General features: G+C 38.2%; 1 protein-coding gene across 1 annotated transcript in view; it reads right to left on the minus strand.

The window, feature by feature from the left end:
• Positions 1 to 27,504, minus strand: part of grid2 (glutamate receptor, ionotropic, delta 2) — a 403,935-nt gene that overhangs the window by 5,661 nt on the left and 370,770 nt on the right. The window contains exons 14-15 of the mRNA XM_026321818.1: positions 22,581 to 22,747; positions 5,569 to 5,809 (exon numbers count right to left, since the gene is read on the minus strand). Coding sequence (XP_026177603.1) covers positions 5,569 to 5,809; positions 22,581 to 22,747 — 408 coding nt within the window. The remainder of the gene's footprint in view (positions 1 to 5,568; positions 5,810 to 22,580; positions 22,748 to 27,504) is intronic.

Below are 27,504 nucleotides of genomic sequence, written 5' to 3' on the forward strand. Positions count from 1 at the left end.
GCGGTAATATCTGCCAAAAGGGGGATTAAAGACTAATTTAGTAAGAGCCCTTAAAACTTTGCAACTTTGTCACGTTTACATTTTCCTTCCAAATTAAGCTGATGACAATAAAAAAGTGGTGTCCAATTCTTGCATAAACCTGTTACTGACCTCAGTGTACACTATGACTATTTTATATTGTGATCTTGTTCATATTAGACTAACCCACAGGAATGAGTACATCCAATATTACGTAAAATCACATAAAATGCTCTATCTAACATGATTGTAGTGCATACCAAAAATATCCTGATGTTTACGGAAGTCCCCATGTTGCTGATATTGGCCTAAAATCTCTAGAGGTTAAGTATACTTTGCCCTATACTATGTCAGTAACTTACTGTGTCGAAGTGGGGAATTCAAAACAGAGTTCTCATGCCAAGTCTGCACTCTCAAATCAGACTCCTGGTCCCTGTGTATCTGACGAAGGCAAGTTTTCTCGGCCCACACATAAAGAGTGGGTCATCAGAATTTCCTGTGTTACCTTTGTGAAGCTTGCAAAAATGCACAGGGAGCTACATGCTCTTATCCCAGTACAACAGTCTCAAGTGGCAATAATATTCACTTGACAGCAAGATAGAGGGCATCGACTTCTTCATTTAAACTGACAGAGACCAAGGCATCTGCTGGAGTTAATTACAAGCTTTATGGTTTGCTTCACTTTATTAATTTAACTTTAGTAGGTTAGATGACATTAAACACACTAGAGTTACTCCGCTGATCACGACTAAGGCAAAATTGCATGCAGAAGCAGAGTTTTCCCTGGTCGATAAAATGCAACATATGCAACATATCTAATTAGCTGCTTTGAAGTTGACTTAAATTTGTCTTCCTTCCTCCACTGAGTCAGGACATGCTGCAGTGGTCCCAGCATGATTCTCTCCTGTTCTCACCATCTTTGCAGCTGGTTGCCCATTTGAAAACAGTCTGCACAGATGGTGATTTGAACTCACAGTATGGCATTCCCACTGTTTTCACATATATTATGACAAGACTTTTTAAAAAGGAAATAAAAAAATATCTTGACTCCATAAAAAAGTTGATGAATTTAGTTCTTTACAGTGGCTTTTATAGATAAGGGTTTAGGAAAGTATGTTAAAAGTTTATCACACTGGGAGTAAAGTTGAAATTCTTGTTGGACAGACAATAATTGTCTGTAGAGTGAAAACAGAGAGCACATTTAAACAGTATCCTCTCAAAGGCATTCGTGTTGTTGTGCGACTATATACACATCAGTAAATTTGTGGAGTGAAAGTAGAGAGGTTCAATTCCTGCCTACTTTCTCACATACTTGACCAAATTCTGATTGAAGCAGGTGTGCTAGTCGGGTTGTTGGTTTCAGAGTTAAAACTGCCTGATTACCCAATCAGAGCAGTTCACATTTCACATGACATTTTATTATCTGACAAGCACTTAGTTTGATGGCTGCCCTTTAAGTTTCATACTTACCCTGAGTAAACCCTGACCCAAAACAACTGCAATCAATGCGTCACAGGGTGAAGGACAAATGTCAGGGGTCAATCATCAAAAACGTTCATGATTGACTGAGCATACCTCATTTTTACCATGGAAGTGTCGCATAATATTGCATTATTAGTTTATTCTTAGCCAGGATACAGCATTACCGGTACTTTGGTCCCACTGCCAACCCAATTCCTCTTTTCCAAATCCTTATATTTAAATTTGAGTTCACTAAATGGAATAGTGTAATATCAAAAGCATCCATATGTGACTTCTAAATCAATAATAGTGATTTGCCTGTGGTTGCCTGATGCCTTGATATGTAAAACCTTGAACAAGATCTACAAAGAGAATCAAAGACTATTACCATTAAAACCCCTGCTGTCCCTCCTATTCAGTGTAGCAACTCCACTCTTGCACTCAGTCAGGGGTTGATTCCACTGGCTGCTTTTTGTGGCTAATTAAGATAGCAGGGGGCGGGTGTGTTTGTGTGTGTTGCAGCTGAATCACACTATGCTAAACATGACTTTGGGTTCAGCTAAATGTTAGGTGTCTTTGTCGCTGCTCAGTGGTGGACATGACTATTGGTCTGAATGACGGATTAAAGCTGGTAACTGAGCAGGGGGCTGGAGGTAGGGGGTATATGGTTTTTGTGTGTAGTAGAAAAAAAATGTTGGCTAATCTCAAACAGGACAGCACTGGTGATTGCTTGCCAACATCGCATGTGTTGCACCATATAATCTAGGACCCCATATTGGAATGTGAACTAGCATCTCTCACAAGCCTATTTCTGGTGGTGTTGGGGGAGTAATGTGCTTTCATCAAATTGATAACTGTGTTTCTTGTTTAGGCACTGAATCAACTAAGATCTGTTTCAGTCACAGACACACACTATGATCCCTACATGATGGGCAATAGCCTGCTGGGTAAATATCTAACATATTTAACTTGATTTACCAAGCATTAGACAATGGAGAATAAAATTATGGCAGCAATACAGAAGAATCTAAATTAAGCTTAAGCAGACTGCAGTCAACCTGCTGCTGAATGTGTTGCTCTTTTCTCACTGTAGCTTGTAGACGCTTTAACAGCACATCATGCCAGATGCATGGGGACCTCACATATGGCGAATTGACAAGATTAGGGGAGTCTGCATGTGACTTTATAGGTCCTTCATGTGTATTCACAGAAGAGCACAAATCCTCTCGCAACATCAGCAAGTGTAGCCTTAAACGGTTTCACTTTCTAAAGGGAAAAGAGCAATCTACATGGAGTGCAAGGAAAATTAAACCATTAAATAGATCAAGGAACAAACAGCCCAAAAGACGTGATAAAAACAACCAATAATTCAGCACCATTGATCAGCTGGAAGTTATTGCAGGTGGTGTACTGGGCTGAAGTAAACAGAGCTGTGTAAAACTTCCAGATAGTTTGTCAAACAAGCCTGTGCGCACTACAGTGATCAAAGCAGATGAGGTACATCTTTCAAGTCTTACCTGCAATAGCACACTAGATTCAATTCTGTGTACGTTTCAATTTCACGTCAAAGGATGGCACCACTCACCGCATCATTACCTAACTGCATATCAACAAAAATAAGCGGCATTCGTCAAAAGCTAGAAACGACTAATTATTAATACAAATTATTAATGAAATAACTTGTGATAATATACCAATATCTGGAGCAACAGGAGCAACTTATTTAATCATTTGGAACCAATGGCTCATAGAGTTGAAACTTTGCTCTAAATTACTTTCCAGATGATTGGTGTTATCTGTCTTTTATCATAAAAAGTAACTCGATCTGACACTAAATCATCCTGGGTATAGTTACAATTTCCATATCCATCTTTTTGTCATCTTTTCTAATTTATTCTTGGTGGAACTTTAAATTAATATGACACCAAAGATTAAGGAGATGGGAGCGTCTCTTACTTGTTACTGGTAGTCAGTGTCGTGCAGAGATGTTCACTTTCCTAATTAGTGTGATGGTCATCCCTTTTCCCCATTAAAGCCCATTTTGGTAACCAAGCAACAACATCTGTAATACATTATGACAGACCTTTTCTGCTTTTCTGAATGAAGTTGGTTTGATATCTTAAGGTACAGGTCATTAAGTGATAGATTAGAAAACTCTTTTACATGAATTCTCTGAAGTCATCATCCACAAGTTAACCTTAACCTCAACTTTATTAAATGGCTTCCTCAGAAAGGAAAAAGCAATTGTTTTGAAGCTAACGTAATTTACCTGATGGCAAAAACTAAAATTAATCTGTGCTGCTTCATGCCTCTAATTTGTTACCAACACAAAAATAATTAACTCTATACCAAAAGTGAAAATATTGTTTCACACATAATTACATTTCTCTCAGTTCATCACTTGCATGTTTTGCATAACAAATTTGCTACACTTTGCTGTAATTTCACAATTTTGATTAAAGTCATTAACTTTCTCCCTCTGTTTTGGTAAACATACCAATAGGCATGGGAATTGATGAGGTGGGTTTCAACTGGAAATTGAATTGAGAGCTTGTTTAAATCCTTACTACATCCCTTTGTGGATAAAACAGCTACTGAAATAAAAAGGTTGCAACAATGGCTATCATTCACTGTTCTGGTGAAAAGGGCTAGAGTTTGTGTAATTACACTGCATTAATAGAAAATCCACTAAGCATACTGTCATTTGGGATTTTCTTTAAATATGTTACATTAGTTGTCTACTGTGGAGCAAACAAAGCTACCACATCACAACAGACTGCAGGGTTTCTACCACAGGAAGATGTTGCCAGAGTCACTGTGATTGCCTCAAATGATATCCCTGCTGAGGTGATCAACGGCACCTATGCTGATTGGATATTTCACAGAGCACTGCTACTAATTTACAAGGTGGAGTGCTCATTGTTTTGGAGAGAAAGCTGGTATAAATATCCATGTTTAAAGCTGTGAGTGAATGGCCAATGCAGCATTCCAACAGATTGTTAGGCTGTTTCTGTATTCTGCTTTTAACATAACCAGTCTCCTCTCTTCTCCAAAAAAATGACCTTTTCAGAAAAAAAAAGCAGTTGATTATACAATTGATGTAGACCCCCCCAAAAAATGAATAAATAAAATAGGTGAGCTTTTGCAGGACACCAACAGTATCAGGTTACTGAATACATAGGATAGTGCCACTCATTTCTCCATAGTAAGAATCTGGGCTGTGATTACAGATTGGCTGGGTGTAAAGAGATAAACATGGTCTTGGGGGACTGAATATTTTACTACTAAAACATACAACTACATGAACTCATATTACCTAAACTATTACCTAGTCATGACCTTAAGCATTGCCTTGCTCAGTATGTGTTTTGCGGATAGAACATGCAGGCCACCTAATATTATGTCATACTTACCATTAGACATCTTATTTGGCACCAGTAAGAATTGGCAATACTTCAGATAAACTAATAAGATCTAAGAAGGAATAACACAGGAGAAAAAACCACCCTCTTCAATTAAGTTACATTTGCTGCTTAATTTGGTTTACACTCGCATTCAATTTGCTTCTGGCAGAGAATGTTTCTTTGGTTAATCATTTTGACAATTTGATGGTAACTTTAATTGTGTAAACAATTACAATTAAGAACATGACAAGATGCTTTATAAGTTTACAGTCCCATCAAGATCAGAATAATGAGTGAGAAGGAGTAAATGAGTACAATGCTGCCAGGCTGTCTGAAGACACTGAAGTCCTGTTGGGACCTTTTCTCTTCCCATATACCAAGAACTTTATATAAACACAACTATGATAGACATCAGTGGCTGTTATAACACTGGAAAGCTAATACCTCCAAAACTGTGCTATCAGGTTAGTAGTAGTGTTGTTGCTTATATGCAAATTTAGTTCAGGGGATGTGACACTATTAAGACAGGAGGTTCTTACTTACTCTTTTTCCTTACCTTTTTTCCTCCTGCCCCTTCTTTCTACCTATTTAACTTCTTCTTACACAATTTAAGAGTTAGGCTGGGATTTGTTTCTCGGCCCTATATCTCTTCATGTACCATTCAATCACCCATCCATCACCCTACCTCCTTGGAGGGCACCCTGGATCCCTTCCTTCGTGACCACCAGCTTTCCACCATGGCAATGAGGCAAGAGAGCACCACACCAGCTGCCAGGACACAGAAAACGCCAGCAAAGCTGTGGATGTCCAGGGCATTGCCACGCTGTCGTGTCTGGACTGAGCTGTAGAGGTCACAGGGGCTGTCCTTGGGCCACCATTTGAGTTTCAGTATATCCATGTCACCATTCTGCTGAAGCTCCAAGATTCTGCAATACAGGCAGGAGACACATGCATATAAGGATATAACAAAGACGAACAGAAGCTAAACAATGTCAGGATAACAATCTTTAAGACACAACAGTCAAAATATCTGTGTAAAAAAAAAATCAGCCAATTTTCAATTCTTTGCTTTTTGTAATTTTGTAACTTCAGTTTTTGGGCAGCTGAAACAGCTGAGCACATAAAGAACATAACAGCAATCACACATGAATGAATGTGTAAATGCATGAATGAGCAACAAGCCAACAACATCATTTAGAAGAGTAAGATAGCATAAGCATAGTAAATTGATGATGATAATTGATGATGTTTTAGTACCATAATTATTATAAAGTCAAAATGTTTCCTTTCCACTCAAAACAATAATGAAGAATGAAAAAAATATTCACACAAGTCAACTGCACAAAACTTGACAACACTGCAGCTTTTACTGCAGTTGCTATACCTTTTCTGTTCCATTTGAGGGCAGTGTTTGCCAGTTAAAATCCTCCCTGATCCTTGACAACCATATTGGGCTGTCAAACTCATTATGGCTAACATTAATATGTTTTGCAGCACGGCGCAAGTACACTGCCACAATGTCATTATGCAGCCTAGCTTTAGTCCTACGATTGATGGCTTCAGAGAGGATACAGCTCAGAGGTTGATGGGGTCCCTCTGTTAGCCTTCAGCTTATTATTTAACTGGGTCGTTCGTTTTGGTTTGGAGGAGAGCTGCATACACATACAGGCAGACAAGCATGCAGAGGCTCTGTTAGCATTCGGCTTTAACAGGCAACATGGCATGGATGAGAGGGGTCCACTGGGAAACGGAGAAGCAAAAAGAAAGAGTCCATCTGAGAATGTGTTTGTGCATGTTTCTCTGTATACCGCCCTTACAGACACTTGCATACTGACACAGAAAACAAATAGATGAAAACAATCCATAATAGATAAATTAAGCTACAACTGCTTCAAAAGTTATCACACCAGTTAGTGGTTGCTATCAGTTGTTTTTGGGACTATACATATGGAGTGGTAGGGTGTCACTCTACCTCCTAGTTGGTTCAGTAGGTTGTTGTCATGTGTAGCACTTTACTTGTCATGGTTACACAAACACGAAGCATACTTGGTGTAGGCACAAACACAACTTGGTTCAGCCATAAAAAGCTCTCGGTTATGATACTGGTCTGGGGTAAAACAGGTGTCACCAACCCTGGACCTCAAGCTCTACTGTCCTGCTTGTTTTCCAGCTGTCCCAGTCATTCCAGTTTCTGATTAGCTGAACATTCCTGATCCAGGTAATCAGTAATGAGTAGAGCAGGGAGAGCTGTGCAGTTGCCCCTACTGAAGCAGCATTATGAAGCAGCCATTTAATGGGGTGATAACATTTAACTTGACACCAACAGGGTTGGTACACTTTCAGAAATGAAAGTTATTGACTGAATTGACTGCATGCAAACCCACACCGGATTCATATATTTGTACATAGAGACAGTTTGCAATTATTTGCAGAACTTCCTAGGGGAAAAGACGTCCAATTTCAGTGACATGCTTGCATAAAAGAAAGTGTCCATTACTTGTCTTTATTTTTTCCCCATATGGAATACACAAAATGGACTGAAATCAATCAAGAAATGCAAATGGAGCCTGCCAGACAGTTTACATAATTAATTTCATTCACAATAGCCAGAAAAGCACAGCTCATTTCGATGTAAATCAGCTAAACAGGCTCAGAACGTCGCTTTATAACCATGTTACTCTCATCTAGGGACGTTCTTCTATCACATCCTGTGCTCTACTGAACTAGTGGGACTGGGGAATTACATGGTTAAAATGGCAGTCATAGCTGTTATTGATGGTACCGAATATAAAGAGAATGCAAGATGAGAGAAGAGAAGAGAAACTGAAGAGAAAGTAAAAGAGACAGACAATAAGAGAGAAAAAATTATTAATTTCAAAAGCAAATCCACCAACAGTCGTTCTGATAACAGATCATGTCCACCAACTGCCGGCTTGATTGTGACATTGTTTGGTTGAGATCAGCACAGATTAGAGTGAAGATTAGATAAGACTGTGTGTAGATTATATGCAGTATTGACTCAAAACAAATTAAATCTAAATTATCTGTTCTCTTTATCAGGAGCTTAGAAGTAGTAGTATAGGGGCAGCACTGGCCTTGTTATATGCCTTGCTTATTATTCTACAGGTGTAAGTATGAGGTAGACAGTGTAAAATCTCATTGCACATCAATCCTGTATCTGTTCTTTTGTGGTGATGCAGTAGCCTTAGCTCCCTTTTCTTTCAAACATCTTACTAAATCACTTTTGGACTGTAATATTGTATAACACAAGACTGGTGCCCCTGAAATTGCTACATGCTCAACCACTCCTTGCACCTTTTGAGAGCTAGTTTGCTGATTGCTTTAGGGGCAAAAGCACAAAAACACTTCAGGTCAGAGCACGATGTTTATATGCAAGTTGACATGGCCAAGATTATGTTTTTGAACAGCATTTGTGTTTAAACAAAGCTTCCCTTCTAATTCTTGGCAGATGACAAATATCACTTGAGAAATCATTTCATGTTCATGAAAGTTAGCATAAGGTTTTTTTTTTTTGTTTGTTTCTTAGAGGAGTGTTGTGTCTTTCATAGTATACTGACCTTTTCTCTGTCAGCTTGACAACAGATGCTTCCCACATAAACACACACAAACAAGTCTGCTCTCAGACAGACGGTGTCAGAGAAAGACAGATTACACACAGGCTAATGAGGTGGAATAAGAGCTATCCCACCTATCAAAGATGCTAGGCAATGTTTTATCACAAGATTTCGTCATTTTTTTTTTTTGCTTTGAATTCAGCTTCTTCTGAAGATTTTCTTGTCTGAGTTGATGTTTTTTTTTTCATGTTTTTCAAAAGGAGAGGCATGCTTTATGTTTAGAGTTGTCGTCTGTTATCTCTGCTCGTGAGCTGACTGTTCTTACGTGTCACAAGTGTCGTGTCACACAGGTTTTCACGCTGCACTTAAGGAGTGGCAAAAAAGCAGTGGCATTTTCTTGTTTCATCTACTTTAACACAATTACTATGAACTGTAAATGCCTTTGCGATAAAAAGGTACAAAGTGTGTCTGCTGTTGACCTTTGAGGGAAAACAAAAGCAGGGGAAAGGACAATTAGCATTTTTCTTTTCCCTTGAAGAGAAATAGCGAAGCTACCTGACTATAAATGTGACATATCCTACATTGTATATAAAATCATGTGGAATTATGCGTAAATAGAGTTGCGCTGTGTACTGAGGTTACTACTTGCATCTTTAAGTTAAAGATCAATCTTCTGATGTGGTTTTCAAATATTAATGCAAACACACAGTAAATGCCAACCTTTTCAAAAACATGCCAAACAAAACAACAAAGAATAGCTAATAGGCTTACTCCCCAACATGATCAAAGCTAAAACATGTCAAAACATAAAACCAAACATTTCAAAAACAGACATTCATCACTGGACTTATTAGGGTGTGACTAAGCTGTATGTAACTTTGAGGGAGGACAGAGCACGAGAGAGTTGAGATTCAGGACAGAGTACTTTCTCTCTTCCTTCTATTACGACCCTGTCTGGCTGTGGAGCTCATCATCTATCATTCTGCACTAATTGGCCTATCAGACTTATGCAAAGGCTGCATCCATGATAGACCATTGAATCCAACATGCACACACTCAAATTTGTTTCTACATCTCGTGAGGACATTATCTTCACTTACATTCATTTTTTGAAGACTTACCCTAACCTTAACCATAACCACAACCTGCCTAAAGCCAACCTCATCCTTCAACTATGTCGCCTCTTTAAAATTCAGGGATTTACACGGTGATGACCAGGCTTTGGTACCAATGAGAAAGACGAGTCCCCACATGTCAAAATGTGTAAACAGGTTTCAGTCCCCACAGGGATGGAAAAAAAACACCTTCACACTCACTCATTCTCTCTCTCACGCATACACACACGCACGCACGCACGCGCGCGCGCGCACACACACACACACACACACACACACACACACACACACACACACACACACACACACACACACACAATGCCTACATTTACATTTACTTTATATTTATCTCATGGAGGTTAGGGCTGCCTTTAGGCTGCTCACAACCACACTAATAGGACTCTGTAACAGCTGAATACTTGCAGTAAAGAGGAAAAAACATGATAATGATGTTGGTAATGTTCTGTGATGTTTGGTGTAACGTTAACATCAAAATAGTGAAGAGATGTCACAAACCAGAAGCGAAAAGGAAGATGTTTACATGCCACACTTCAAGGCCAATATGACAGCAATGAAGATATAATAACTCAAATGAAAAATGAGCTTGCCTTTGTAATTGTTTTGATTTTGTGTCAGTCTGGTCACTTTACATAAGTGTTTTCAGAATGATTCCACTAATGTGATGGTAGTTACTACGAAGCCCAGAAATGATTTTTGTTAACCCACAGCAATACTTAAAGCTTTGTGAGCAAAGCTGAGCATGGTGATTTTTAAGCACACAAAAACAGTTACCACTGTTCATCATTTAACTCCATCCCATGGCTGACAGACAGGATGAAAGGCCACTGCAAGCTGCCTGACAAAAACATTTGTTGAGTCAAAGGTTTCCTGCAGTACACCATCTGTCTAGATCTCTAATTTGGCTGTCGCTGACTCACCAAAGAAACACATCTTTCCCTTTAAAAACACACAGGCACACAAATTTTGCCTGTGTACACATTTGTGCAAAATACAGAGCACAAAAATGTGAATGAGTATTCAAAAGACGCGTGCATAGTGGTTTGTTCAGAAACAGTGACAAACTGACATAATGAGAGCTGGGAGAAGCTAATTAAAATATGTGTTACAACCTTTATGTCCTCATTAAAGATCCAGTACATTACACAAAGTTTGATGGAGTTCATGATAAATCACATGGGAAGATTTTTTAATTTGAGTCTGTATATATAGAATACTGAACTGAGACTATACAGTTAGATGTATTTTTTAGTTTGTTCCCACTGGGACAGCTAGCAACACATCCTCAAGAGAAACATTTAAGATACCAGGAAATCACTGTATTATAAACTGAGGTTAAGTGCATCATTGTCGACAAAAATCTACACTATCTGAAAAGATTTCAAAGTCAATCTTAGTTACATGCTAAGACTAACACTAAAGTGTGTCTGATGTGATATTTATTTACAGAACAAGTGTAATTTGTTTGTCTAGAATATACTGAATGAGCAAGGTTGCCCATGAGGTAGGGGGCAACTGTTGTATGTCGCTATTTGCCTCTATTTGTGTATGCAAGTGTGTTTATGTGTGAAAGTGAGGGCTCGTTCTCTGTCTCCTCATTCCCTCTGCAACGGCCGTGTGTCTGCATGGACTAGATGTTGCCATAGCAACTCTATGGCAGCAGCCTTTATGGTGGGATGATCACACATTATTAGTTGACTCAAGCTGAAAAAAAAAAACTGTGATTTGGACAAAGGAGCAAGGGACAGAAGACTTAAAGAAAATAAGATCGGGCTAAAGGGTTAAAAATGAAAGATATATTCTGTGAATTCTGCTGCGAATTCTGTCAGGAGGCAAAACACATTCAAGGAAAACACTGAAATCATCCACAGGGACAGAGCGAGAAAAAGAGTGACTCACTTTGTATCACCAGAAAAATGAAGGTATATTCCAGCATATACAATGTGGACTCATTGTGGTTGTTTTACACAGCATGGAACAGGTGGTCAAAGGGTCACTTAAATGTGTTGGGCTAAAGAATGCATGGTTTTAGTGTTTTAGAGGCCTGTAAATAACTGCCAACAATTTGTTTTAGTGCTGATAAAGGCCTGAAGATAGAGGACACCTGAACAAACATGCGGGGTCATTTCCAATATGAGTCCACCCCTTTTTGTCAAGCTATATAAACCTGAATGTTGAGGAGAAGGACAGAGAATTCTGTAAGACTGCTCTCTGTGCGCATGTAATTAAACCTGAGATGATTCATCACTCTTGTTTGTGTTTGAGAATTACCAAAAAGAAATTTCTACGACATCAGACATAAGCAAGAAGACACACCTTTTCATTTACTGGACAGCTACGAAATGAGGAAATATTTCTCTTTTATTTTGTTTATTCTGGTTTTCGTATGAAGAAACACTCCAGGGTGGTATTGTGGGTTTGTCTGTGACAAGTTTGAGTATTATTCTTAAGAATGAAGACATTTTGGAAAGTGACACCATTTTATCTGAGCCTCATTTCGTTCAAAGGCTGTTAAGATGTGGTTCGTGGGTAAGGAATGCTAGACATGGGTTCAGGTCAGGGTAAAGGCTGGGATTAGGTATGTTTTTTTTTTTTAATGGTGAAGGTAATGATTACAATTAAAGTTAGGGAATGCATTATATTAATAACGGTACTTCTAAGTACATGCAAACTTGTGAGCATATGCACAAAAACAACTTTACACATTTAAGCTCAGTGACCTCATGCAGCCTTTTATGGCCATAAAATTAATACTGTTGTTTTGGGCTCCTTTATGAGTTTGATTCTGTGCAATGTATTCTGAACAAAAACACTCTGACTTTAAATATGTATTCACGTAAAAGTGGGCTTTTTGGAGTTCGTTTGACAGTATTGACTTTTAATGAGCAGCCTCTTATGTTATAAATGACATCCCTACCGGAGTGAGATTTCACACTGTGTTGCTGCATCACTGCTGCAGTTATGGGAGTGTCCTAACTCAAATTGATGGTTGGGCTCTTCCATATAGAGACTATAGGCTACAAAGTGAGTTTTGAAAGCCTCTTATCTCAGCACCTGGCAAACTGATTGTTGAGTCATTGGTATTGATCAACTTGGCTATCAACCCCCTCCAGATATTTTATGGCAATTTTCTGCTATGGCACAATAAAAACCTCACTTATTGCCACTTTAAATGCACTGCAACTTCATATATTGTGTCGATTCTGCATTCTTTCCCAAACTCATCCATACCACTCTTATAAATGCAGGTTATCTTCCATGCTACACCTTTGCCTGCAGCAAAATTTACTGCAACTGTGTAGTGGTGTATGTCAGATGATCAAGCATAATGTGAAACAGTTAATTTCCTAGATAGACGTCTTAACTGTTTTAGTGAGAAGTGCTGAGGCATAGTATGTCATCTTAGAGAGTACTAACGCCTGAGGAACTCCAAAATATATCGGCAACAACTACAACGGTCTTGCTCTTTTATACACATATTTTTCTCCTGTCACCTCTGTAGCTAACGTAACTTTAAGTAGGAGACAGTGAAAAGTAGAACTCGTGGTGAGGTGAGAGGTGGAAAGAGATTGTGACGGGAGAAGAATGAGTGAGTCAAGGTAAGGGAAGATGGAAAATTGAGTGAGAAAATGTGAGGGCAGTAAAAAAAACAAACAAAAAAACTGGCTGACTGTGAAATCCTACACTGGAGGAAGAGAAAGTGCAAGTTACAATGTAGGAAACACAAGAAGAAAGCCAAGGAGGACTAAAGAGGAAAGAAAAGAAAATTGATGAGATGAGTAAACAGAACAATGTCAGATGAAATGAGCAGAGAGGGGCTGGAGGACCAGAGATGAGAGACAGAGGTGTTATGTTAAAATGGGTTTGTGGCTCTGAGACGGCCATTGGCTGTCAGCTCCTTAAATGAGAACATCATTGTGTTGACAGCTTAGTTACTACTGTAACACAAAGCTGGCAATATCAGCAAACTCTGGCTGCCTCTCTGGTGTTAGCCTGGCTGTAAAGCATGATGAATATTTTTCATATAAAAAAAAAAAAAAAAAAAAAAAAAAGATAACTAAAAAATAAAAGTAGTTTCACTTGAGTTTTGCAGGGGCATAATGTAGGCAGGGAATAATGTGACAAAGATACAGCAGGTTTTTGAAGGTAATGCCTTCTGCTGGTATTAGGTTGAAACCAAATAATGATTAAAAAGGACAGTCTTCAACTAGAAACCTGACCTCAACCAACAACCCACAGATGTAGCCTTTGCGATAAAGATATATCACCAGGAGGCAAAAGAACAACTGCAGTAATTTCATCTCTCCCTGTATTTTAGTTAAAATAAAGGCTGAGCGAAGCTGAAAATGAAAGACTCTGATCCACAGCCACATGTCGATATCTTGACTGTTGAATCAACCACAGACTGCTGGAGTCAATTCTGACAACAGAAATATTATTCCAACAATGGCGGTGCATTTGAGTTCGCATTTGAGCGGGTTTATTTTGATGCCAAATGAGAGAAGCACAGAAGTCTCTCCAGTGACCTTTATATTCGCAGACTGGGTATTTTCACTGCCTCACTTTAGTGGCAGTGATAACATGCTGGATGACCTGGATGCATATTATGGTAATTTGCTGCATTTTTAAAGCCGTGTGCACATTAAAGGAGGACAGCCAGGATTTTAGTCTGCACCAGGCACATCTGACAGACCAGAGAAAACACTCTTAACTGTATCAGACATTGTGATAATTTCAAACACTGAATAAGAGTTTTGAGAACTGTCGGCCAACATGTCATCACTGTGATGATGAATACAAATCTAAGGGATATGGCCCAAGCTGCCAGATCCACGAATACTTTCTGTGCTATCCTAACACTCTTTGAAAGACACCGAAAGACTCAGAGCACAGGTCACTACATGACACAAATACAGCAGGAACATTAAAGCACCACAGAGAAATAAGGCAAGGCAAATGCTCTGACACAAGACCATCATTCTGTGAGGAATCTGTGCTCACCACGGAGCCACCATGTTGGCGTTTCAATTAGCAGTGTGTCACAAAGCCTGAGGAATTTCTTTAAGGGAGATTATGTACCAATGAGTTTTTAGTCCCTTAAGTAAAGTTTACAAAGCTTAATTGTTCCAATTAGAACTCTCAGGGTTCAATGTCACACACTTTGTCAACAAAGTTTTCAATTAAGCATCATTAAACCACAGTGTGTAGCTGTACTGGAACAGATTATCAAGCTGAACTATGATAAACACCACACAGAAGTCACACAGCCATTAACCACTATTAATACATTGAGAGTGAGAGAGAGAGAGAGAGAGAGAGCGAAAGAGAGAGAGAAAGAGAAAGAGAGAGAGAGAGACATCCCCATCATTTATTGTGATTAATAAAGATTTAATGAATGTGCTAAGTGTGGGGGCTGTGTTTCACGGTGATAGATTGGTAGAAGAGTGACAGCTTTAGAGCGAGTGAGCTTCTCAAAAGTCAGAGCGAGAGAGAGAGAGAGAGAGAGAGTAAGATTAGATTAGATAGATGCTTGACATTAAAACATTTTTTTTGTCTTCTGGAACACTGACACAGACCTGTGCTAACCACCCTTACAAAGAATACATGAGAGCTTCAGAGCTAATAGCTTAACTTGAATGAGTGTGTATGGATAATGGAGAGAGATGAATCAGGTAATTTGAATTTTAGCTTTTGGTTTATCCTGGCACTTGATCAAACCTTATTTCAATGAATCATTTAGATATTATTATTAATCATTTAGAAAGTGAGAGAGAGAAAAAGAAAAAAAATGCCAATACTAAAGTCATTATGTCGCCTGCTCCCTGGGATGCTAAAAAGCAGAACAGCAAGTGAAGCTAAAAGTCACTTTTCTCACAGGGGATTTTGAAGTAAGTGAAACTTTTCAGAGTAAAATGGGTTTTCCTCGGCCTTAGCTCCAAGACTTGAGTTATTCTTCTAATATGGTATAATAGACTGCTAGGTAAAAAAGCTAAAGCTGCTCTAGGCAACTTGTGCTTGGCTAGCAAAATTCACAGAGGTAACATTCCCAAGAGTGTTATACAAAATGTCTTGTTTGGTCTGGCCAACAAAACCCAAATTTGTTATAATGATATAGGTTATAATGATGTAAAGCAAAGAGAAAGAGACAATCCTTACACTGGAAATGGTTAAATCACAATATGTTGGTAAATTTCCCTAAGAAACATTTGTCTACTAACTAATTTTGTGTTGACTGACTAGACTTAGGTTAGTTACTAAGTTATTGATCAAATTTTGGTTGTGGGTATGAACGTGGTCTCGCAAACACAACTGCAGGCAATAAACAACCCTCCTTTTATAGGCGATTCAGGTTCAGGTAAAATGAGAATTTATATTGGTTTCTTGGAACTAGAAAGACTTTTTTGGCAGAACATCCCATTTACTGTATTGATGTTGTATTGACTTGGCAATTTTAGTTAATACTAGAGAGCTAGAGAGCTGACTGCTTCTGCAGAGTCTTTACAATCCTACTGTTGAGACTAAAATTTAAGATTTATATGGGCAATGGCAGCTTTAAAAGTTGTTTGTAAGTGTCCTTCAATGATGCAGTTCAGTTTATCCCTATCATCCTATCATGTACAAACAAAACAAAACAAACAAAAACAGAGACACATACACACACACACACACTCAATACACAGTTCATGAAATTTCACTTTAAGGTTCACAATAACTAAACTTTTGTAAGTCAGTTCATCAACAGTTTTGTAAACTATTGCTGACAATTTTATTGTCATGAGAACAGCTGAAATAAAAGCCAGAATACTCAGGGCATCACAAAAAACTGCTTTTATGAGCCATATACAGTTTAGCTTGCATTCACTCGGACCCAAAGCACTTTAATATCACTTAAAAACACTTTTAGTAGAAGACGACTTTCATATTAGTGACACATCATTTACTGTGGTTGGACTTCGATTTATTGTCTGGATAAGATTTAAAATAAATGCATGAAGGATCTGAGGCTGTAGAGGGATCAGTGAAGAATGCATACATGGATTGATGGGTCCAGAGCAAATAATAATAATAAAATACATAATAAAGGCAAGTCTCCATCAAAGATATTTGAGAACCATAGAAAAACAGACTGTTTGTAGTTATCGCATGCACATATACAAATAACCCTTGCAATCTCTTTTACTTAGTTTTTTTAAATATGTGGGAAGAACAGTGACATATTTGCTGAGTTCAGAAGAAAACGATGTCATCACATTTCTCACTTGAAATACTCATGCAACACTGCAAAAATGAACTTTATCAATGCCCTTCATGCAACTATTTTTTTCTATTTTTGTAAAAACACCATTTTCTTTAAAAACACATGTAACTCAGCAAATTTCAATCCCACGCATTTATCCAAAACAACAAAAAAACAAAACAAAAACAAAACAAACAAACAAACAAAAAAATCTTACTCCTTTGGCTAGGAAATCGTTGCTGATGGGCAATATTAAAAATGTCAGAAAAATATAGGCCACAGGCTAAAAACGCTAATGTCATTTCGGAATATGACACCCGCATATGGTGTATTCCCACCACTGCAATATCACCCAAGGTCTATGGTCTCTGAGGTGTAATGAATTTGCGATTGTGGAAATGATTTGTTGCTGTTGTAGATGTTATTTGGCCCCTCAAGCGTACCTCAGAGCATGCACTGCCCTGATCCCCACAGAAATACATCGTACACTGGCTCTATTGTACAGCACTCACCTATCAGCCCTCATAGAAACACTTATCTGCAGCCATGTAACAAAATAACAACATTAGTGCATCTATTTTATTGAATTTAATCTAATAAGCATTGTGACCATAATTCAATTGATATGATAAATATGGCTCTGGAATGTTATAGCATGCATATATAGATTAAACAGTTTTGTCGTCGTTGTTGTGTTAATAGTATGACTCTGGTATAATTCTAATGAGCATATATTACATTTTCTCTGAACTGCTTAAACCTACAGACATCTATGTTCTTCTGACTGAATTTCACTACACTATGCATGAAGTCAAGCTTTAAATTCTGCAGCCTTGACCATAATCACACACAAAGAGGCACCCCATCTATCTTGCATTCAAAATGTAAAACAGAACCATGTTCAGTACAGCATGCACAATAAAATGTGTGGCCTGCAGCTTATCTTCTTAGACTGCAGCAACCTCAAGATGTCCATCTGCTATGGATTAAATCTTCTATTTTAAATGTTCACATGAATGCTGGTAGACACACAGCAGACAAAAATAATATATGACTGAGAGAGAAAAGTTTATTTTTTTCACAATCATGCCCCTTCTGCACTTCAAAACAACTTGTCAGTAGCTGTCAGTTTAAATTAGCAGAATATCCCTTTATGCCACTGTTTTTCTGACTCTGGTAAATCTGCAGGCTGTCTCCATCAATCACAGACCAGCAGCATCCACGCACCCACAAGCACATACACAGTAGCACATTATTTGTTCTACAATACCAGGGAATACACTTAGATCCGCACCCACACACACACACAGACGTGAAGTGGTGGCACACTTGAACTCAGGCAATGGCTCTTTCATAACAAAGTGGTTGAAAATGATAAAGTTGTAGCTGTCTGTCTAAAACACTGGCCTTCTCTATTTTCCTCCAAAGTGTAAAAGTAAATAAATTCTTTTTCATCTAACATATTACCTCCAGGGACCTGCAGATAGTAAACACTCCTCAACTGTACAGACCATGCACACTCAATGATAAACAGACAAACAAACATGAATTAAGTTATCTTTAGAATTTGCAGATTCCTTCTCAAATTACACTACAATTACGGCCTATCTGGATGATTTCTTTCTTTGGACTTGAATACAAGAATGCAAATGTACTTTTATTTTAAAAAATCTACACAACTGATGCATATGTCTGATATTTACATTTACAACAGACAGTCAAAACATTCAAACATGGAAGCTGTCCAGTACAACCAGTCTGAGCTGAGCTGGGTACCACAGAGGTGTTGATGGGGAGGGAATTGCCCCATTATATTTAATCTCGCCAGCACAGAGACTGAACCAGCAACCTTTAGCTCACAAGACACCTTTGGGCCAACACTGCTCCAACATCTCTAACAGAATCAAAAGCCTGAAACAGATTTTGATATAAACTGCGTTCTTTTGAAAGACAAAAAAGCCTGGAGCTGTAGTCATTATTTTTCTTCTGTCATGTCATGTCAAGACATGAAAAATCAACTGTAAAAAGAGAAAAAAAATGCAGTGTATACTGATTTATAAGCTAGAATACCTTTACACTAAGACTGTGGTATCAGACACTTTGTGAAGACACTTGTCCCTGTACTGAGAAGTGTTGGCAGGCTTAGCAAATCTTAGCTGCTCGTATAATTCCTCCTCTTTGGCTCTAGTCGTTTTTGGCAAGCTTTTGTTCTATCTACTCTACACTGTGTCCTACTGCTTTAGAAATTCCCATTTAGTGGTTAAGATTCATACAGTACAGTATAGCACTGATGAGAGAAAACACCTTTCATAACACTCAGAAGACTTGTTCCACAACATTTCCCCTCAGTATTTTGGAAAGGTGTCATCAAAGCATTCTGGGCTTGTTGCATCCGACAGAGATTGTGACTGACTCCTTGATAATTTAACATCTCCACTATCAAAATAAAAAATGTACTTGCATAAAAATTCCTCTCTGCTTCAGCTTAATATAAATAAGACCAGAGCCTTTTCAGAAACCAATTCAAATGTAATGCACAATTTAATAACTGCTATTAAAGTTGATTATCTTAGGCAGATAACTTGTTGAAGTTATTCTAATGAACATACCAAACTTTTATTTTTGAATCAATGATGATGCACAAATCCAAATGAAAAGATGCATCAAGAAGTCTCCCCACCTGTTATGGCCAGTCTACCAAAGATAATCAAGCAAAGTGAAGCATCTTTCTCCATGGTGTCAGGGTACATGCTGTTTATATAATTCCTGCTAAACCTCCACTCTGTGCTTCATTAATCTGTATAATACAGAATGTTAGGATGGAAATACAAAAATCCCAGCAAAGGAAAACAAAACAATTATACCTTTGATTGTTTTTTCTCCTGACAATTTCTGTAGCTGTTCGAACCATGGGGACCAGTGCGAGTAAACTTTTTTAAACTGTGTTCCCGAGTGTGTGACATTGCCCCTGAAATAATAAGGGGGAATTGGAAACATGGTCTATCAATTAATTGCTTGTGTATTTTAATAACAGCCATGATAGGCAATATTCTGAAGCTCAACGCTTCAGTGGATATGGAACTATAAACACACAGGCCTAGACACTCATAGGCACTGTCAAGTGTACACATTTTGGTCCATGCACATGTATTGTGTTTAAATCTCTTACCACACATGTACACATTCATAAACATAAAACCATATCAGCTATTTTACATCTTATACAGTGGGTACGGAAAGTATTCAGACCCCTTTAAATTTTTCGCTCTTTGTGTCATTGCAGCCATTTGCCAAAATCAAAAAAGTTCATTTTATTTCTCATTAATGTACACTCAGCACCCCATCTTGACAGAAAAAAACAGAAATGTAGAAATTTTTGCAAATTTATTAAAAAAGAAAAACTGAAATATCACATGGTCATAAGTATTCAGACCCTTTGCAGTGACATTCATATTTAACTCACATGCTGCCCATTTCTTCTGATCCTCCTTGAGATGGTTCTGCTCCTTCATTGGAGTCCAGCTGTGTTTAATTAAACTGATTGGACTTGATTAGGAAAGGCACACACCTGTCTATATAAGACCTTACAGCTCACAGTGCATGTCAGAGCAAATGAGAATCATGAGGTCGAAGGAACTGCCCAAGGAGCTCAGAGAGAGAATTGTGGCAAGGCACAGATCTGGCCAAGGTTACAAAAGAATTTCTGCAGCACTCAAGGTTCCTAAGAGCACAGTGGCCTCCATAATCCTCAAATGGAAAAAGTTTGGGACGACCAGAACTCTTCCTAGACCTGGCCGTCCAGCCAAACTGAGCAATCGTGGGAGAAGAGCCTTGGTGAGAGAGATAAAGAAGAACCCAAAGATCACTGTGGCTGAGCTCCAGAGATGCAGTAGGGAGATGGGAGAAAGTTCCACAAAGTCAACTATCACTGCAGCCCTCCACCAGTCGGGGCTTTATGGCAGAGTGGCCCGACGGAAGCCTCTCCTCAGTGCAAGACACATGAAAGCCTGCATAGAGTTTGCCAAAAAACACATGAGACCATGAGAAATAAGATTCTCTGGTCTGATGAGACCAAGATTGAACTTTTTGGCGTTAATTCTAAGCGGTATGTGTGGAGAAAACCAGGCACTGCTCATCACCTGCCCAATACAATCCCTACAGTGAAACATGGTGGTGGGAGCATCATGTTGTGGGGGTGTTTTTCAGCTGCAGGGACAGGACGACTGGTTGCAATTGAAGGAAAGATGAATGTGGCCAAGTACAGAGATTTCCTGGAAGAAAACCTCTTCCAGAGTGCTCAGGACCTCAGACTGGGCCGAAGGTTCGCCTTTCAACAGGACAATGACCCTAAGCACACAGCTAAAATAACAAAGTAGTGGCTTCGGAACAACTCTGTGACCGTTCTTGACTGCCCCACCAGAGCCCTGACCTAAACCCAATTGAGCATCTCTGGAGAGACCTGAAAATGGCTGTCCACCAACGTTCACCATCCAACCTGACAGAACTGGAGAGGATCTGCAAGGAAGAATGGCAGAGGATCCCCAAATCCAGGTGTGAAAAACTTGTTGCATCATTCCCAAGAAGACTCATGGCTGTACTAGCTCAAAAGGGTGCTTCTACTCAATACTGAGCACAGGGTCTGAATACTTATGACCATGTGATATTTCAGTTTTTCTTTTTTAATAAATTTGCAAAAATTTCTACATTTCTGTTTTTTTCTGTCAAGATGGGGTGCTGAGTGTACATTAATGAGAAATAAAATGAACTTTTTTGATTTTGGCAAATGGCTGCAATGACACAAAGAGTGAAAAATTTAAAGGGGTCTGAATACTTTCCGTACCCACTGTAAATGGCTACACTTTAATGAAGGTTATTAGGCATTTTTGTTTTCCCTCATCTTGAAATAATCACTTGGTTGAAATAAATCCAAGATGATTATCTTTTGGGATGCAAACGATCTTTCTGTGACAGTCACAGAAACACTTCACTTTATACAACTGAACGTGCAATCTGGTGATTTGGTTAACATTGCAGCATGGTATCAAATGTTAATGTGAACAACCAAAGAGCGACACTCAGCATTGTAGGAGTGCAGCACAGACGACAGTTCAGCAGCTAAGAGGAGTAAAAGGCCTTTCTGCACACATTACTATGTTTCCTAGTAGCAATAAGGGACGATACAGTGAATGAATAAATTCAGTTACCTCTTTTGAACCAACAAAACCCTGACTGTGTGCCATGTCAACAAGTTAAACAGCTGGGATGAGTTTGGCTACATCTACTGTTATGGGGCTGAGCTGTCACCTCACTGTCAACCAAGTTGTGAAAGTGCCATTTGCTTTTTTCCGCTAGAAGACAGGTGTCAAATTCCAATGCTGATTTTCTGCTGATTACCTGGATCAGGTGCGTTCTGACAATCAGAAGCTACGAGAGCAGAGATGGTTGGAAAAGAAGCAGGATAGTGGCCCTCGAGGACTGGAGTTTGACACCCCTGCACTAGATGGCATTTACTTGTCTGACCTACATAGAAGTTTCTTCAAGCACTGCAGAGGGGCAAACTTTATGAGAGTGGCTATTTTTATTGGGTTGAAAAGAATTTGAAGCAGTAATAAAGAACTTACATGACCTCACCAGAGGTAGAAGAATCTATATGAATGCGTTTTCATAACTCTTGTATGGGGATATTTCTTAACCTAAAGCTGAAGACAATAGTCTAAGGTAAACAGTAGGTGATTACTGGTATGGTTCTTACCTCTGAGAGAAAATGTCTCTGTAGGGGCTGCCGTGCTGCATGGCAATACCATATCCACGATCTGGTGCGTTGCTGCTAATAGTGTAGAAGGAGCAATCCTCATCATTATTAGCAACGTACTCTAGCACTGCTGCATCCCACACAAAGCCAAACCGGCCATACTTCACCTGAAAGAACAAAAGACATTTACAACCAGTTAACACTGCTCAGTAAAATGCATCTGTACCTCAAGTCAGATCCTTCAACATTCTGTGTTATGAAGTGATCCTTCATGGGCTCCCTGGATGGCCTCCAGAAAACTGATCTATTTAAAAATTTCATTTCATTTTGAAAACATACTGTTAAATTCATCAAATGAGAAGATATTTTTAACCACATACAGTATATTGGTGTGGCTGCAGTATTTCACTACCTGATGTTGATCCATACTATGTTGAAACAATGTGCGACATAAATTGTTTTCTTTGTGCATTTCATCCCTTTTTCCTTGTTAAATCTCTAAACTTAGCTGGCCTCAGCAAATAACATATAATGACTATATTACAGTGATGCCAGCTTCATCACAAATAAGTTCATTTTATTCTTGATCAATTATAACATGTTCTATAAACATATTCCTTTGTGTGTCTTTGTGGATGAGCTGAATCATGGTTGTGTATATTAAGCATAGGCACTGTCAAGGTGGTCTAAGGGGAGTAATTCACCCCAGCACACAGATACTTCATAACCTTGGACTATCAGCATTTTTAGTTCAAACATGCAGTGTTGCACCAACATTACACTCATAGTTTACTGTAAGATGGCGATTTAATGTCCAACATTCCCTCTTGACCGTAGATGCCCGAGTGCTAATGGCTTGTTGGCTCATCTTTATTGCACCCTGGGCATGGGTGGGTATGAGGTGAATATGCTTTACATTTTTATATGCATGTCTTTGTTTTATATGTGTGACCAAACTGTAGGTACTATAGGTGGAAAGTGTGTGGTTGCAGTTTGTGGTTGAGAAGAACTTGAAGGTCAAAGTGACACAATGTGAGAAGCCCAACTTGTTTTATAAAAGTTACTGCTGTCAGTGTTAAGATCCAATAAATCTATATTTTCAGGGGTTAAATGTGGAGAATATACAACTAGGGCTGCTACATTCACATCCTGACACAACAATCGACAATGCCAAGTGAAGGTGAAAAGAACAGCGTGCGTACACACACACACACACACACACACTTTTCATCTAATACATTATTTTGGACTTGGTGTGTCATTAACTTTAATGGAGCTTTATAAAATTTTCAAACTCCTCTCCTCCACATTGTGTGTGCATCACCTCAGTTGCCCTGTGTGTGATGATTAATGTCTGAGAACTGACAAGACACTCTGATTGGGTGATTTCACAGTCTGTAGCCCTCTGAAGTGTCTATGTATGTGTTTTGCGGTGTGTGTATGCGCATGTGTTCATGTATGTCCAATAATCCACTGCACGGCATCAGAATGGTTCATTGTGCTTTTAAAAAGAGTGGAAAGAGTGCTTTATTACTTCGAAGAATATTTGTTTTGGCTTTTCATTATTGCTTTTGAATTGGAAAGATTATAAGCTTTTGTGCTAAGGAAATTAGTTAAAAAAAATGTTACAATTGAACATTGAGAGCACCTTTTCTCAGTACATTTGAGTGAAAAGGACTGAAGAGAATTAGTATGCACAGTATTGTGTTTAAGCAGTCACCTCTGAAAAATAAAAACAAAGCTTTGCTAATCTTATCAACGTTAACATAATCCTTCTGAAGTGCCTGAATTCAAAGAGTAAACATTCAAATAACAAATAAAAAAAAAAGGCCCGGTTGGCCACACCAACCAGGTAATAATCACACAATGCAATGCATAGTTTCAGAGACCAAAGGTGACTTATGGAAGTGAATGTGACACTACATTGATTAGTGCTCAGAAGATATGCCACCCTTGACACTTTTACAAGTAAAGATGGTAATATGATAACAGTGAATGGCCTCATTATTTTTTTTTTACATTTTAAATTTTAAGCTGATACAGACAAACCCTTTAACACCATCAAAAAACATCAATAATCTAGATTTAGTCATTAAAAAGCACCTCATTTATAAACAACCTGTCAATCAAGTTAAGAGTGATAATGCCTTCCATTCTGCCCCGTGAATTTTGGCATTGAAGAAACACTCTTACATTTGGATTACAACATGCCTGACATGGGAAGGAATTAAAAATAAGGCTTGTATGGCTTTAAAAGCTAGTGTGCTGATGCTTTTCAGAAGACATGACATGAATGGAATTAATGTGTTTACTCTGCCTCAAACTATTTCAGAGGAAAAAACTTAGACATACTTAGAATATGTACTGTACTTTTCATTGATGAATATAACAAGAACTAGATCACATAAAAAAAAGAAGTATTGAAACGCATCTATATAAAGTGAACAGGAAATGAAGAGAATGAGGGAGAGTGGAAGGAGTACTGCACTTCTGCCCTGAAAGCATAAGGGTAAAAAAGATTGTCAATGACTGAATTAAATAATTCATGCCATAATAGACCCTGTGATTTTAACCTCCCTTTGAAATGAAGAGCACATGACATAAGAGATAGAAAACTCTTCACTGTAGTACTACATCATACAGTACTTGTAATCATTTTGGGACCTCACACAGGATTTTTTGATATCAAGACTGGTTCAAATATACCAGCCCTTACATCTAAGTAAAACTTCGAGTGCAATGTGTTTTTTCAGTGCATTAATTCAATTAAGCTGGACTCAGTAAAACAATAATTAAGCAATGCCAATAAGGCATACAATCTCATAAAAGGAATTACTCCTAGAATGAAAGTGATGCTGGAGCCTGTGAAGGGAAATAATGGTCCCTCATAAACAGTGTATCTGTAAATAGGGAGCACTTATATTGATGTACCAGAAGTACTCTACATGCAAAGCATCAGTTTATTATTGGCTCAAGTTTGATTAATTACTGAAGACAAAATCATTAATAGAGGGAGGGGGGCAAAGCTTGCCCTTGTTGCTGTGCTCTGATTGTGATTATTTAAGCTTTGAAAGGTTTAGAATTTTCTAAACTTTCAGAGCTGATAAAACATCAGATAGAGTAGATAGATCTATGGAAACATAGATAAAACATAGATACTGATAAAACAGTTTTCTAAACTTTCAGAGCTAGGAAACAGTTTTTACCCAGGGCGATCTTAAGAAGTCTTACACAGTTTGTTTTGTCTGTTCATGTCTGAGAACAAGTTTAAAGTACTAGTACTTAGCTTTTTTTTTTTTTTTTTAAATATGATATGTCCTGACTTTTCTGACAACACTTTCCTAGTCTCTGACACGCACAGCTCATATCCACACGGTCTGCAACATACCTGGAACCAAATAAGTTAAAGAAAAGGGGAAGAGGCTTAAACTTAAACTCTACATTCTACCTAAAGGAAATGTAAGATTGTTGGCAAGCAAGATAAATGTGCACTCCAGTTCAGTAAGGACTCTGGGATTATCTAGGCAAGGCAGATTTATATGCTTCACATGCATTTGCATGCACAGAGTAGGTTGGCAATGGGCTATACTCCAATTAAAGTGCTATTTAGGTTAAACTGTTTACATGCATCTTCTATACCCTGTTACTGAGTATAGGCCTGTGCCTAAATAATATTCCTGTCCATCTGTGGTGGTTTGGACTCAGCTCAAACATAGTGCCAGGAAAAAAAACAGAAAGAAAAACAAATATGTAAAGATGTTTTCACTGGCCAACTCCTGCTTCTTTGACTAATGCTGCTTAAAAGAGGTAAAAAAATTCATGATACCAATAAAATAAACAGCTTGCTTGCAGTGAAATACTTACAATACTTTAACTGAGTAATATCAGCAAACAACAGACAAGAAAATAGTTATTCATAAAAATACACAAAGTATTTGCATGAAAAATAGAAACAAACTACATTTAGATTTAGAGTTAAAGTCAACTATTTAAGCTCTCCAGATTAAAGTCACAAATAGATTGAACGAGATCATATAAAAAGCCATAAAGTTTATAAAAAGTTTTAAGATGCAAGATCTTTCCAGTTGGCTGAATATTTTAATACTGGAGTACAGCATGACCTGAAAATGTACGTTCATGCAACAGTATGTGTCAACATTGAACCAGCTTACTTGAATTACTGAATATTCTGAACATGTACAAATAATGACTGAGGTTTGGCTGGAGGGGAAGACACCACACACTGTAATCAATCTAGGGAGTTTTCTGCTGGAACACTATGAACAGGTAGAGATAACAGTTGTAAGGGGAGGTTGGGATATTTTTGGTTGTTTAAATGCCACCAGCACCATTTCACACACCACTGTACTGGATTAAGATATTTCATGTGTCATTGTTTTTATACTGATTGAGGTTTGTGGTTGAGGAGGCAACTGAAGAATAAGGACGATGGATGAGAGGGTGACAGATCTTACATAAAACCCTTCTTTCACAATCATCCCCATCATTATACACGAAATATAATTTGCGCTGTAATTGCTAATGTCTGTGTGCATATTGCTCTTCGCATTATGTACAGCATTATAATATTAGCGCATGTTGATCAAATCTAAAAATTTTCTCAAGTACGTGTCAGAGGGGTAGTTCAACAATAGAAGCGAACAGCCTGTCTTTCACTGTAACATTGTGTTCAATAATTAAACAAAAGCCCCAATTAACAAAGCCCCAAAACCCTCTCTGAATAAGAATACAGTGCACCAGTGGGTAATCTTCATTAATTATTTTTAATACTAACCATAACTTAGCAAATAGCATTTAAAACCCTGTATTATTACACAAATAGGAAAGTAGAGATAAGCTATTATGCTTGGCACATATCCTTAGACAGATTTCATTACATGTACTCGGAGGTCTTAACCTGCTT

The sequence above is a fragment of the Mastacembelus armatus genome, chromosome 9, assembly GCF_900324485.2.
Source record: "Mastacembelus armatus chromosome 9, fMasArm1.2, whole genome shotgun sequence".
In the NCBI taxonomy this organism is placed as follows: Eukaryota; Metazoa; Chordata; class Actinopteri; order Synbranchiformes; family Mastacembelidae; genus Mastacembelus; species Mastacembelus armatus.